The sequence below is a fragment of the Phragmites australis genome, chromosome 15 (genome assembly GCF_958298935.1).
Source record: "Phragmites australis chromosome 15, lpPhrAust1.1, whole genome shotgun sequence".
Classification (NCBI taxonomy): domain Eukaryota; kingdom Viridiplantae; phylum Streptophyta; class Magnoliopsida; order Poales; family Poaceae; genus Phragmites; species Phragmites australis.
Window position 1 is genome coordinate 26,970,241 of NC_084935.1, and position 11,538 is coordinate 26,981,778.

An 11,538-nucleotide genomic window follows, 5' to 3' on the forward strand; every position below is an offset into this window, starting at 1 on the left:
TGTCAACGTAAAGTATTTTTGACACAAGGGAGTATAATAGAATAGGCTTAGCTCGCCACTTTCACCATCAGGACTTGCATGGAGGCATCCATACAAACAAGTACCACTAGTACAGTTACGATTTGTACCCAAATTCATAATTTTGTTCATGATGAGAGTCAAGACTTCTACAATCATATGAAGCATCTCTGGGTGCTTGTGAATGGTGTTGATCTAGGAACGAAGGACAGAAAGGCTGGATCTGATCCCAGAAATCGGATCAGAATAAAATCTCCTGCCCTTTTTATCAGAAAAAAATAAGGGTGCAGTTCAGAGTTGACCCCACAATTGCAATGAAACTAAAAGTCAGTAAGAATCCTTCATGTGGTAGAATAATCCAACTATGCTGATTAGATTAGCACTTATAATACGGAAACATACACTGGAATGCTGACACGATGCATATGCCTACACGGGACCAGTGTGAATATAAAATCTAGGAGATAAACTGATGCAAGGACATGATGTAGAGGCAATGTTGACTGAAACCTGAATGGTAGTCCCTCCGGTCAGAAATACTTGTTGCTTTTGATTTTTTACAGTATTTGACGTGCTACTTTAACTATTATTTTCTATTATAATACAATTATAATATCTAATAAAAATATAATATTATGAAAGTATTTTTTAAGACAATCTACACATATGATTTTTATGTTTCCAAACTAAATATTTTAGAGGCTATTAACGGTCAAAGTTTTAAAAGTTTAACCGAATCTTGATCAAAGCGACAAATATCTGTAGCCCAGGGAGTAGTATGGTACTAGTACAAGCAAGTTGTATTGCTCTTGCTCACCTTCTGACCTGTCAGGACGACAAGAGCAACCCCTACAGAAATATTCAGATGTTCAGATGTACCTTGCCATTTATACTGTACTCCATTACCATGTACGAAACAGTTAAAACCTGTACATTTGCCTAATTTCAAACTGATGTAGAACGGTAATTTAGAACAGAGAAATGGAGACAACATTTTTTGGTAGAGAAATAACAATGAATTGTACCCATAATATAACTTAACTGATGCTAGTCCACCGTCAAACATATCAACTGTAGAAGCACAAGGTGCCCTAAAAGTCAACAAAAAACAACTACAAGCACACCATTTCGTGAGTATTTAGATAATCTTTCACACTGCACTAATTCGAATCATATATTTAATGTGAACTGTGATTTAACTTGCCAATAAATTGGAATCATATTTCATGTTGACATCAAAGGGAAAGGTCTATGGTTTTAGTATTTTACACAAACTGTCTATTGCCACTGGAAACATAGGTCAGTTGTAATGGGTGTTGCATTTCTGTCGTGCCTGCTCCCGTGTGTGCCTCTGATTCCACTTTGTTCTGGGCCTAACAGAATGCATACGATCACTTGCAAAGAAGACTACGCAGAATCTGATACAGTATCACAAGTCGCATTGTGCGGAAGTATCTCTTTCTTCATAGGGCACAAATATTCAGGATCTTTTTTCTTTGGCACAATACATTCAAATTTGTAAGGGAATCATTGTTCAACTGCTATCTTCAACCCTCAGTCTATTTCTCATGGGGGTTACATTAGCTAACAAAGAGCGTAAAGGTAAAAGACAATTAAAATTTGTCAGAGCATACAAGGTAAAGTAGAAACTGAAAAATGAGCAAGTACCTGTATGCTGTAGCATTGAAGATCATTTTCAGATGACCATGGATCATTTTTTGATCACATAAGTTAATGGTTACAGACTCACAGTAGATTAAATGAATGATGACAGCAGTGGCCAACTGAAGATATGCAATGCGAGTTCCATATTCCCCTGCTGAATAGGCCATATCAACTGTGGAAGGTGGTGTGCCATACTTGAGAGCCGGGAACACATGGAGATAAAACCTCAGCTAGTCAGTTATGTTTTGTTTCTCTGTTATCTACGCTGTCTGATTCCTCTAGAAGGAAACCTAAAAGAGGTAGGGGCAGCAGCGAACTAAGATTGCAGACGACAATCAAGAGAGGTAGATTCCCAAAGGTGTCCCTAGTGACCCCAAAAACCCGAGTTAGGCCAGCGCCAACCAGACCACCAGTAACACTTCCAGCATTAGAAATGGACATCAGAGTAGCAAACAAAGTTGCTTCCATTCCTGGAGGACATAATTTTGCAGCTAACACCAAGACCGGCATAAATGAAGCCTACAGCAAAATTCAGACAACATAAGATTTCATAAAAGAAAAGTAATTGAAGGCAGGACAATATCTAAAACACAGGTCTAAGCCAGATATAATGGTATCCAAACGATGCTATAATTGTAGGACCATTGACACATGAGAATGCTCTCCTCAAAGGAGGGATAGAAACTCATAAGCCAGCTCTGCTGATTCTGGACAGACTCAGTTGTGGGCAAATAAAGGAACTAGGTTTCATGGTCACTATGTCAGGAAGAAGGCAAATGATCGGTGAACACACTTTTTTTGCAATCAGCAAACCTTTTTCCCATGGACCCCAGTTATGTAAAAGAGTTTACTATCAGTAATCAATTGCAGAAGTGTTACATACCTGACCAAGGACTGTGATGATTAATGAATCACCAATGGAGAACCACTCATCACTGATCCCAAAATGTCGATTAAGCTCGGTTACAAGAAGAATCTGAATACATACAACATAGTATGTTTTAAGGATGGAAAATAATTGCAGCATCAATCAAATAAATAGCACAAAAAGCACCTGTGTCATTCCAAGGGCTGAGCCTATGATGGTTGTCACAAGGAAAATTTTCCTTAGAGGAACTTCCTTCAGAAAATAGTTGTAGAGCCCAACACCAAGCAGGGATGCAATAGAGGTAACAAGCTTTACACGCCCTAGAAATTCTGGGGTAAATCCAAGCTTATTTGTGCTGAAATCAAATATAAGGGGGCATAAAATTTCGGTCATTTTAAACATCACACAGATGAAGCCAGTAAATCACGCACATCGTTGTCAAAGCACACAAGGAATGAAGAAAAAGATCAATCACATACTACTATAATAGACATAGATTTAATGTGGAAAACCCAAACTGGAGAAAAAACCTACATGAGCAAAGAGGCGAAGATCCACTATATGAGAAGAGTTACAGGCAAGGGTTGCTATGATGATCGTTATATCATGATTGGCCAAAAGTGTGTGTGTGTGTGTGTGTGTGTGTGTGTGTGTGTGTGTCTAGGGTACAAAAGGACTTCAAGCCAGAAAAGAAACAAATCTGAGAAAAACACACCTACACACACACACGATCCAGTTTGGCTGGTATAACATGTAATGAGAAGTATTGCATATGTTACAGGACATTTAAAATGCAAACCACATCGATTGATATGATCAACTGCCGAAGGGTTGGAACATGTGGCATGTAATAATTTTATGTTCCAAATTTAGTTATGCAAAGTCGTCTCTTTCTCACTGTATTTTTTAAAGTAAATTTTGTTGCCTTTTTTGTATGTTTTACACCCTATGGTAGTGAAATTGCTCCACAAAAAGATGAGCTAGAGGAAGCATCTAATAACCTACCAGAATTAGGACCATTCTCCTAGGCCATGAAAGCTGTAGTTATTGGATTTACAACTAGCTACAATGCAACAGTGAAAAGCAATCAAGCAAGCCATGAACAAGATACAGCCATTACAGAGTGATATTGTAAAGGATATTTTATACATACATGAAGAAAAACATAGCGGAGTCTGATTGCGGTGTTGCTTGCCAGAGGAATATAAACAGGGTGGGCAAGAAAATGTTTGGTTGCTTTACTGAAGTCCAAAGCTGCCTGATGTGCTGCTTAGAGCTCTCAACAAATCCTGAACCAGAATGTAAGATACTACGTTCCCCCGAAGGTATACGGTGTTCATTTACAAGAACTGCAACAGCAGATGTCATCAGGGGTAAAAATGCTGTAACACCAAAGACAAATCTGCATTTTACAGGAATACTTTCATCAGTAGACTGCACCACAAAATAATAGGACGTGAGTCAGCTATAATGACACTGTGGACAAACCTTACTCCATAAGTATCCACAAGCGAACCGCTAAAGTATGCACTCACAATTCCTCCAAAGGCAGAAGATCCCCAACACAGTGACTGGAGAGATCCAGATGTACTTTGTGATTCACCACGAGCTCTCTCAACAACCATAGAATCCACCACCTGCAGTTCCCACTTGTGCTATTGAGACAATATCAAAGCAGCAATACTTATAAAACAAGTCCCCTTGTCCCAATTCATGCAATACATATCTCCAATATGTGATGCAAATGATATGGTTTCGCTAAATTCACAATGGCATGCTTGACTAGATGTTTTCAATGTCAGTACCTTCTTAAAGAAAAGTGGCAGTATTATAACTACAAAGATTTTAAATAAAAGTGGCAGTATTATAACCACAAAGGTGCACTATTAGTATACAAACTAGCTAGAACAAATGCCTAGAAATACTAGATGTTGCAAGAAAATAAAATAAAGCAATACAAGCCAATTTCAAAACTAGCCAATGTGCCTCCACTTCAACCAGGGAAAAAATTGTTAATGATGAGGTGCATAAATTGTCAATTGATTGAAGGATGCAGTTGTAAAGCTGCATCATGTAAGAAGATAAGCTCTGTACCTACAGAAACTTGGAATCAAGAGAAGAAAATACTTTCTAATATACATCAATTACTGATTCCTAGACAGTTTATTTTTTTGTGTATTCAATATTACATAGGGGGTAGTATTAACAAGAAGCAGGCAGGAAAGCACGATGAAGAAATTTGTTTAGAGATAACATTTACAAGAACTAATGCAACAACGATGATTCATTTGCAGAGTATATGTTCCTTCTCAGATGTTTGTTTCCAATGTATTTGTTTTATTTTTCATACTTGTTAAAGGTGTTCCTATGCCTGTATTAATCTGTAAAGTTAGATTGAGTCGTGGGACAGCTCAATGCGAATTTGTGCTGTGCCTTTTTTTAATCTAAAAACAAAACTATGCTGACGAAGGGAATATTATATTACAAAAAATGGTCACACTTTTATTATCACAGTTTTAATTGGACTATACATAACAGGATATAGAACTCAATATACAAGGACATCAACTCCTCATATTCAGGCAGCATCTTTCTTAGCATGTAAACTAGGTTAAGAAATTAGCATCAATTATAACTATTAAAAAGGAAAAAAAGAAAGTATCAAGAAAAATTGCAGTACATCATCACTGTAATGAATGCTAAAGACTGAAAAAAAGGGAATACATAGCACTTAATATTATTGATTATCAATATACAGGATTGACAAAGATAACTTGAGAGTATAATATTCAGTTTGTACTTACAACATCAGAGAAGGCAACAGAAAGTGATCCAAGAAGAATAGAGAAAGCTGCACCGTATTTACTGTTCACTACTGTAGCCATCAAACTCCACGAAAGTGCTCCAAGGAATCCTGATAGAATAAGGTATGACCTTCGTCGATATCCAAAGAGTGGAATGGAATCACTGAAAGGTGAGAGGGAGGAATCATAATCAAGTTTACATAATATACAGGAAAGAAATGTATGTGGGGGGTTTTAATGAGACCTGATGAAGCCATAGAGGGGCTTGATCAACCATGGTAAGGATGAGAAACCAGATATAACTGCAGTCTATATAATAGAAACCATCTTAGATACTTACCAACACCTATTTTTTAGAAAGAGAAATTATTGCATGAATGGAATAAAAGCAGGTCTGTAAATACAAAGACCATATAGAAAAATATATTTAGGAAAAAAAAGGAGTGAGCACTACATGCCTCAGCTGGATCGAGATGAAGATCATCTTTTAAGTAAAAGCTCACAGCAAGTCGGGCAAGACCTAAAACCCCTTGCACAAAATATACAATGGCAACAGCCATATTATCAGGGGACAAATCCACTCCAAATGCCGTGAAGTATCTCGACCCAGGCTTGCTCTTGCACACAACATCTGTACTAGGCTGCCGCCACTCCTCAGAGTATATATTACTTGCATCACCCTTCGTTGAGGCTTGATATCTAGGCATGACACTTGCTACAATAGGTAACATGACAGGAATGAGCATTTGAGATGATCCTGATTCAGGGGCGGAACAAACGCATACAGCTAAGAATTTAATCCATACAACATAGTCTGAAAACATAAGGCTAACAGCAGTGTCCAACTAGAACTAGTAAAGATTTCCTTAACTAACTAGATATCACGGTGCAGAAAAGCATATGCAAACTGGCCTTAACTTTCTAGCACATTTTGTAGTGGTGCCCACTGTTACGCATTAGGCATCACAGCCACCAAAGTGTCATGCCTTGCGACGCAGCAGCCGCAGTGCTCCAAGAAGATTCAGACTGCCACCCAAGCTAATTGAATTGAATTGTAATTTGGGCCATGGGCAGTTGTATGCGTAGCATGTGTGAGTGTTTGGCCAAACCCGGGTGAACTCATAAACGAAAAAGTGCGTGTGACTTCCTCCCTAATTCTTCTGTTCACCAATCTCTTGCTATGCTATCTACCCCAAATTCTCATTCCCAATCCACTTATCGATGATTTGATCGGGACATAAAACAGAGGCTCAATGGAGATGCATCAGAAAGCCTCTTCTAGCTCTAATTCACCAATTGCAGCTGCACACAGCAACTACATTGCACCAGCCAACAATCAAACGCCCACAACCCTAGCACATAGGAGTCAGAACATGCTACCTCAGCAAAGCACACTCTCAGTTCCCATTTCCTCTTCCCAGTTCAGCTCGATCCCCTCTTCTACCACAAAAAATCCAACGATACGCTGAAATTTCCCCAATCCTAACACCACAAACCGCAATCCCGCACCAGATCCCTCGCAACTAGGCAGCTCCAACCCCCGGGTAGAGAACCTCGAGCTCACCAGACCGGTGGTCGGAGGATGACGATGCGGCGGCGGCGTCACGGGCGTCGAGCTCGAGGGGCCGGCGGACGGCGGCCTCCTCGTCGTACGGGTCGCGGCCGGCCGAGCTACCTGAGGCCATCCCGCGCTACCTAAGGCCGCGGCGCAGTCTCCGGCGATGCCGATGGGGGCACGCGGCGGATGCGGTGGTCGGAGATGGAGAATGCAGAGCACGGGCCGAAGAAGTGGGAAGCGAGATTTGCGCAGCGCAGCGGTAACATCTGCCCGATGCTTCTCTCTCTGACAAATGGGCCCACCCACGCCCGCTCCCTCTTCTGTTTGTCGAGCTGAGGTGCTGAGCTGAGAGTAGCCGAGTGAAGCATCAGCCATTCAGCCCTGCGTTTCTCCCTCTGATCAGTGGGCCCCGCACAATTTCTCTAACGTAACTGCACAGCACAGGATAACTTCGTCTTTGATATGCAAGGTTCACCAAGATCATCTTAACCATATTTTCTTTATTTCGTTCACTTTTTAATTTCTCTCCTCATTCTTATTTTTTTTATTTTCTTTCATCTTCAACAACTTACTTTTGAAAAGATTCGTAAAGAAAAATAAGAGAATCTCGTCCTACAAATAAATCGTTAGAACGCTAAAAGGAACGAGGATCCCTTCGCGAAAGATGCAGTTATGTCAACAATACTGTTTTCTTTTTGCGATTCCAGTGACCATAATATTGCTGCGCATGAAATTAAAAAAGGAAGAAAATTGCATTCGTCCCAAAATGCCCAGCCGAGCCCCATCGGTCCGATCAGATTGGACAGGGCCAAGTCCAGCCCAGCCTGTCAGCAAAATTACCAGCCCACACAATCAATCTTGGTAGAGTAGGAATGTGGCAGACTGCCACAACAACCAGAACAAACTCAGACAGGAAAATGACACATTTGGCAGAAAATCTTCTAAAGCTATGCACTTGTAACAACATTTTACTGTTGAAGCTGATGATAAAACACAATCGAAGCCATGGCATCCAGATACCAACACACACAATAATGGGGTTCTCTAGTCTCTAGAGACAAGGACTAATGGCTGACTAGACAATCCTCTTTTGTTTTTGTTTTGCTTTTTTTTCACAGAATTTACAGTGGAGATCTCTGGGCTCATTGGATGACACAGATGCAGGCGTTGCCGTCTTCATCGTCGGAGTCTCCAGATTCGCTGCGTGGAAGAAAAGATTTTGTAAGCATCAAGGCTAGATATGTGATATATCTTTTATTCTGATATAGTTGAGGTTGGGCAGTCAAGGTACACACTCTAGTGTGGAAAAACTTGAACACACACACACACCCCCCTCTGAAAAGGATGGAAATTAACACAAGAATGGACAGTTAATATATCTGTATGTTTATTCCCATCACAGCAGAATAATGAAAATGATGTTAGTAATGCTGTGTCAGTGCACCATTACTAGGTTTAAATGAGTGACGGGACTGCAGCAAACTTAATCAACATTCAACGTATCCAGTCATGATATGGTCCTATAAAGCAGCTGGAAGCAACTATAGCAAAATGACCTGCGGAAAATGAAGGTGATTTCATTTCTTTTAAAAATATGAGCTGACTTGGATTGAAAGTTTGATTGGTCTATAGCTAAGTATTTTATTTTTTCCTGCAAAGGATTATTACAAGGTCATATTCAATCAACCACATGGCACATTGGCACGCTTCAGATTTCATATCAACAAAACCTTTTCTTAACAAGGAAACAACAAAACAAAACAAACAGATTGTGGCTTAATATATGAACATGAACTGCTGGCAAATGCAATATGATATGCAATTTCCGAAAATAACTAGCTGAGTGAACGCACCAATTATCGTTGATTACTTGAGAAGCACACCCAGGTCATTTCACTCATGGATGGACATGACCCATATTTACAAAGACCATGTCCACCCAACACCTCAAATCTAACTTTGACTAGTGCACAGATATATTTGTGGTCTGAAAAGAAAACGTATCAAGCTGAAAGCATCTTTCGGTTTACATTCCACATACCAGCACAAAACACGCTCAAAGTACTTAACAGACCTTCCTAAGCAAACAAAAAAAAAAGGTTGCAAGGCCTCGATTTACTCAGGTGGACTGACCTAAATCTAGATAGCGACAAAACCACATTAACTGTTTGATTACGTTTCCTTGATGCATTGAAGAAAACTGTCAGGGCACACTGAAGAAAAAGCAGATCCCAGTTAGGAAGGAGGCTTGGGCAACCATCCAACCAGAAAGTGGATGATTACTTTGGTCTATAGATTCGCCCAGACACAAAAAAACTGGGTTTCATTACAACGAACTCATTCTGAATAATGCTTAAAGTATCTTTACATCTTTAAAACACGATCTGGACCATTTGATTCTCAATCAGATGGTGAACAGATAGACAGCAAGCCCAATGCATCCACATCCATACTTTCACACTCCAACCAAGGTCAAATATAGTAGAATTGTGTAATACACAATGACTTGCCTAATCTTATCTAATTAATCCACCACCTTGGAACAACAAAAGATGGCCACCATTGCCAAGGGACATGAGGCATACGACGGCCGTTGACTTTGCCACTAGAAAGTGTTTTCTTAATGTCAACTCAACTGCAGGTGACCATGACTCATATGCAAATGTGTGTTGCGGAGACCTAAAACAAGAACATACACCTAGAGATCAGAGGCATGCCACATGTCCACTAGCAGAATTGACCTCTACCTAAAATGGTGAACAAGCACATCACATGGAAACCATTCTTCAATATGAACCTATATCACACCTAAATTCACCCATAATCTCTTCTAGACAGTACTAGTAAAGAAACATGGCAAGAAAACAACATGTACCTTGGCTCAAATTCTTTGACTTGTGTGAGTTCGTTCCCCAGAAAATCCATCCACTTCACATTGCCTTTCACCACATTCTTGTTGTCCACACAGTTAACCCTCTTCAGGCTACTCTTGGGAGCCACCGCCACCTGCTTAAAACCCTCATCATCATCATCATCATCGCCGCCGGTGGCTGCCGCAGCCGACTCAATCTTCTGGACCAGAGGCGGCTTGTCCTCAGTGACAGAGGCCGGACTCGGAGACCCGGACACCGGATCACCGTCTGCATCATCTTTGGATTTGTGGAGGCAAGGGAGGCAGCAAAAGGGAGGAGCGCAGTTGCTCTCACAGTTGGAAGAACTCCTCATCAAAATGGCGAATTGGGGAACTGAACTCCGAGAAAACCCACCACATCAACCAAAATCTCCCAGATGAACGAATCAAGGGAGGCCACCGCCACCAAAAGCGACCCAGGATCACACCAAAAACAGCAACCACGACCTTGGAACAAGCATTCACCACCTCAATCTGTGTCTGGATCAAGAACAGCACAAGCTAGCCAAGAAACCACCAAGCTAAACCGGCCAAGAAACAGTCCAAGAAAGGAGCAAATCTTTACGCAGCAAGGCGGCAACAGCAGATCGAATCTTGCACCAAAAGATCTCCTTTTTCCAGGGACCAGACGGAGTTGGAAGGGGGATGAGAGAGAGAGAGAGAGAGAGAGAGAGAGAGAGAGAGAAAGGCAAGTGGGTCTCAACAACGAAGCACGAAGGAAGGGCCGAAGGGGAGAGAGAGAGAGGATGGGGAGAGGAATCCAGCCGATGAAGATCGCAACTTTTGCTGCTGCCTTGCCTTGCCTCGCAGGCTCGCAGCCTGCCCCACAAGAAACCGAGCAAAAATCGCACAAATCTCACTTCTGCAGGTGGAATTCTTGATGGAGAGGAGTGGAGAGAGAGATCAAGTGGAAGCAAAGGATAAAAACTGGTGGTGGTCTTATAGACGTGGAAATGCATAATTGTGGCGGTCTAGGAGTGGTAGCATCTCCATTTGCTCCAGTGGAAGAAGACAAGTGCCGAGAGAAAACAACGTGAATTTTGTTTGTTTCGGTGTAGTGTGCGCTGCCTTTCTTCTTTGGGTTTCCGTACTCAGTTTTTCACTGCTTTCAGGATCGCCCAGCCTGTGTTTTATATATGGAGTTTGTGGTGGCTTTTGAGTTTTGACGTCTATCTTTTGGTTACACAACTTGTTACATATCCAACATCTTTACACGTATTTTAGTACTGCTTTGCCGAGTGTTTTCTTATCCGCATTCAATAATGCTTTTGCAAAAGAAGGTGTATTATAGATGTATTCATAAAACCTATCGGTCTATTTTTTATCCGCATTTGATACTATCTTTGCGGATAAGAAACTATATTTTAGATGTATCTATAAAACTCGCGGAATGTTTTCTTTTAATCCACAGTTAATGCTGCCTCCGTGAAACAAGTAGTGTTTTAGATACATCCGCAAAACTCGCCAAACGTTTTTTTATCCGTGTTTAATACTATTTTGCAATATAAGGTGTATTTCATATGCATCCGCAAACTCGTCGTAGCATTTTCTTATCCTCATTTAATTTTGTCTTTGCAAAATAAGTTGTACTTTAGATGTATCCGCAAAACTCGCCGGAGTGCTTCTTTTGATCTGTATTTAATATCATCTTTGCGAAACAAGTCATGTTGTAGATGCATCCGCAAAATTCGCCCAATGTTTTCTCATCCACATG

The 11,538-nt window shown here is 40.7% G+C and overlaps 2 protein-coding genes across 4 annotated transcripts; both read right to left on the reverse strand.

Moving 5' to 3' along the window:
• Positions 1 to 1,209: 1,209 nt before the first annotated feature.
• On the reverse strand, positions 1,210 to 7,223 carry LOC133893109 (folate-biopterin transporter 1, chloroplastic-like). 3 transcript variants are annotated; one of them, XR_009904447.1, is made up of 10 exons: positions 6,920 to 7,223; positions 5,814 to 6,112; positions 5,600 to 5,664; positions 5,356 to 5,518; positions 4,040 to 4,188; positions 3,705 to 3,953; positions 2,738 to 2,906; positions 2,567 to 2,659; positions 1,687 to 2,202; positions 1,210 to 1,602 (listed from the first exon to the last, which is right to left on the reverse strand). XR_009904447.1 is itself a non-coding variant. In XM_062334072.1 (9 exons), the coding sequence occupies exons 1-9, from the start codon at positions 7,038 to 7,040 to the stop codon at positions 1,918 to 1,920; spliced, it is 1,593 nt and encodes a 530-aa protein (XP_062190056.1). In that variant the 5' UTR covers positions 7,041 to 7,223; the 3' UTR covers positions 1,210 to 1,917. The 3 variants fall into 3 exon arrangements, 2 of the variants coding, with proteins under 2 accessions (XP_062190056.1, XP_062190057.1); XM_062334072.1 differs by having other exon boundaries at positions 1,210 to 2,202; XM_062334073.1 differs by having other exon boundaries at positions 1,210 to 2,202; positions 5,814 to 6,070; positions 6,920 to 7,222.
• A 598-nt stretch (positions 7,224 to 7,821) lies between these two features.
• Positions 7,822 to 10,912, reverse strand: LOC133893347 (uncharacterized). The gene is made up of 2 exons (XM_062334348.1): positions 9,789 to 10,912; positions 7,822 to 8,113 (listed from the first exon to the last, which is right to left on the reverse strand). Exons 1-2 carry the CDS (start codon positions 10,136 to 10,138, stop codon positions 8,056 to 8,058), a joined length of 408 nt encoding a protein of 135 aa, XP_062190332.1. The 5' UTR covers positions 10,139 to 10,912; the 3' UTR covers positions 7,822 to 8,055.
• Positions 10,913 to 11,538: the final 626 nt, after the last annotated feature.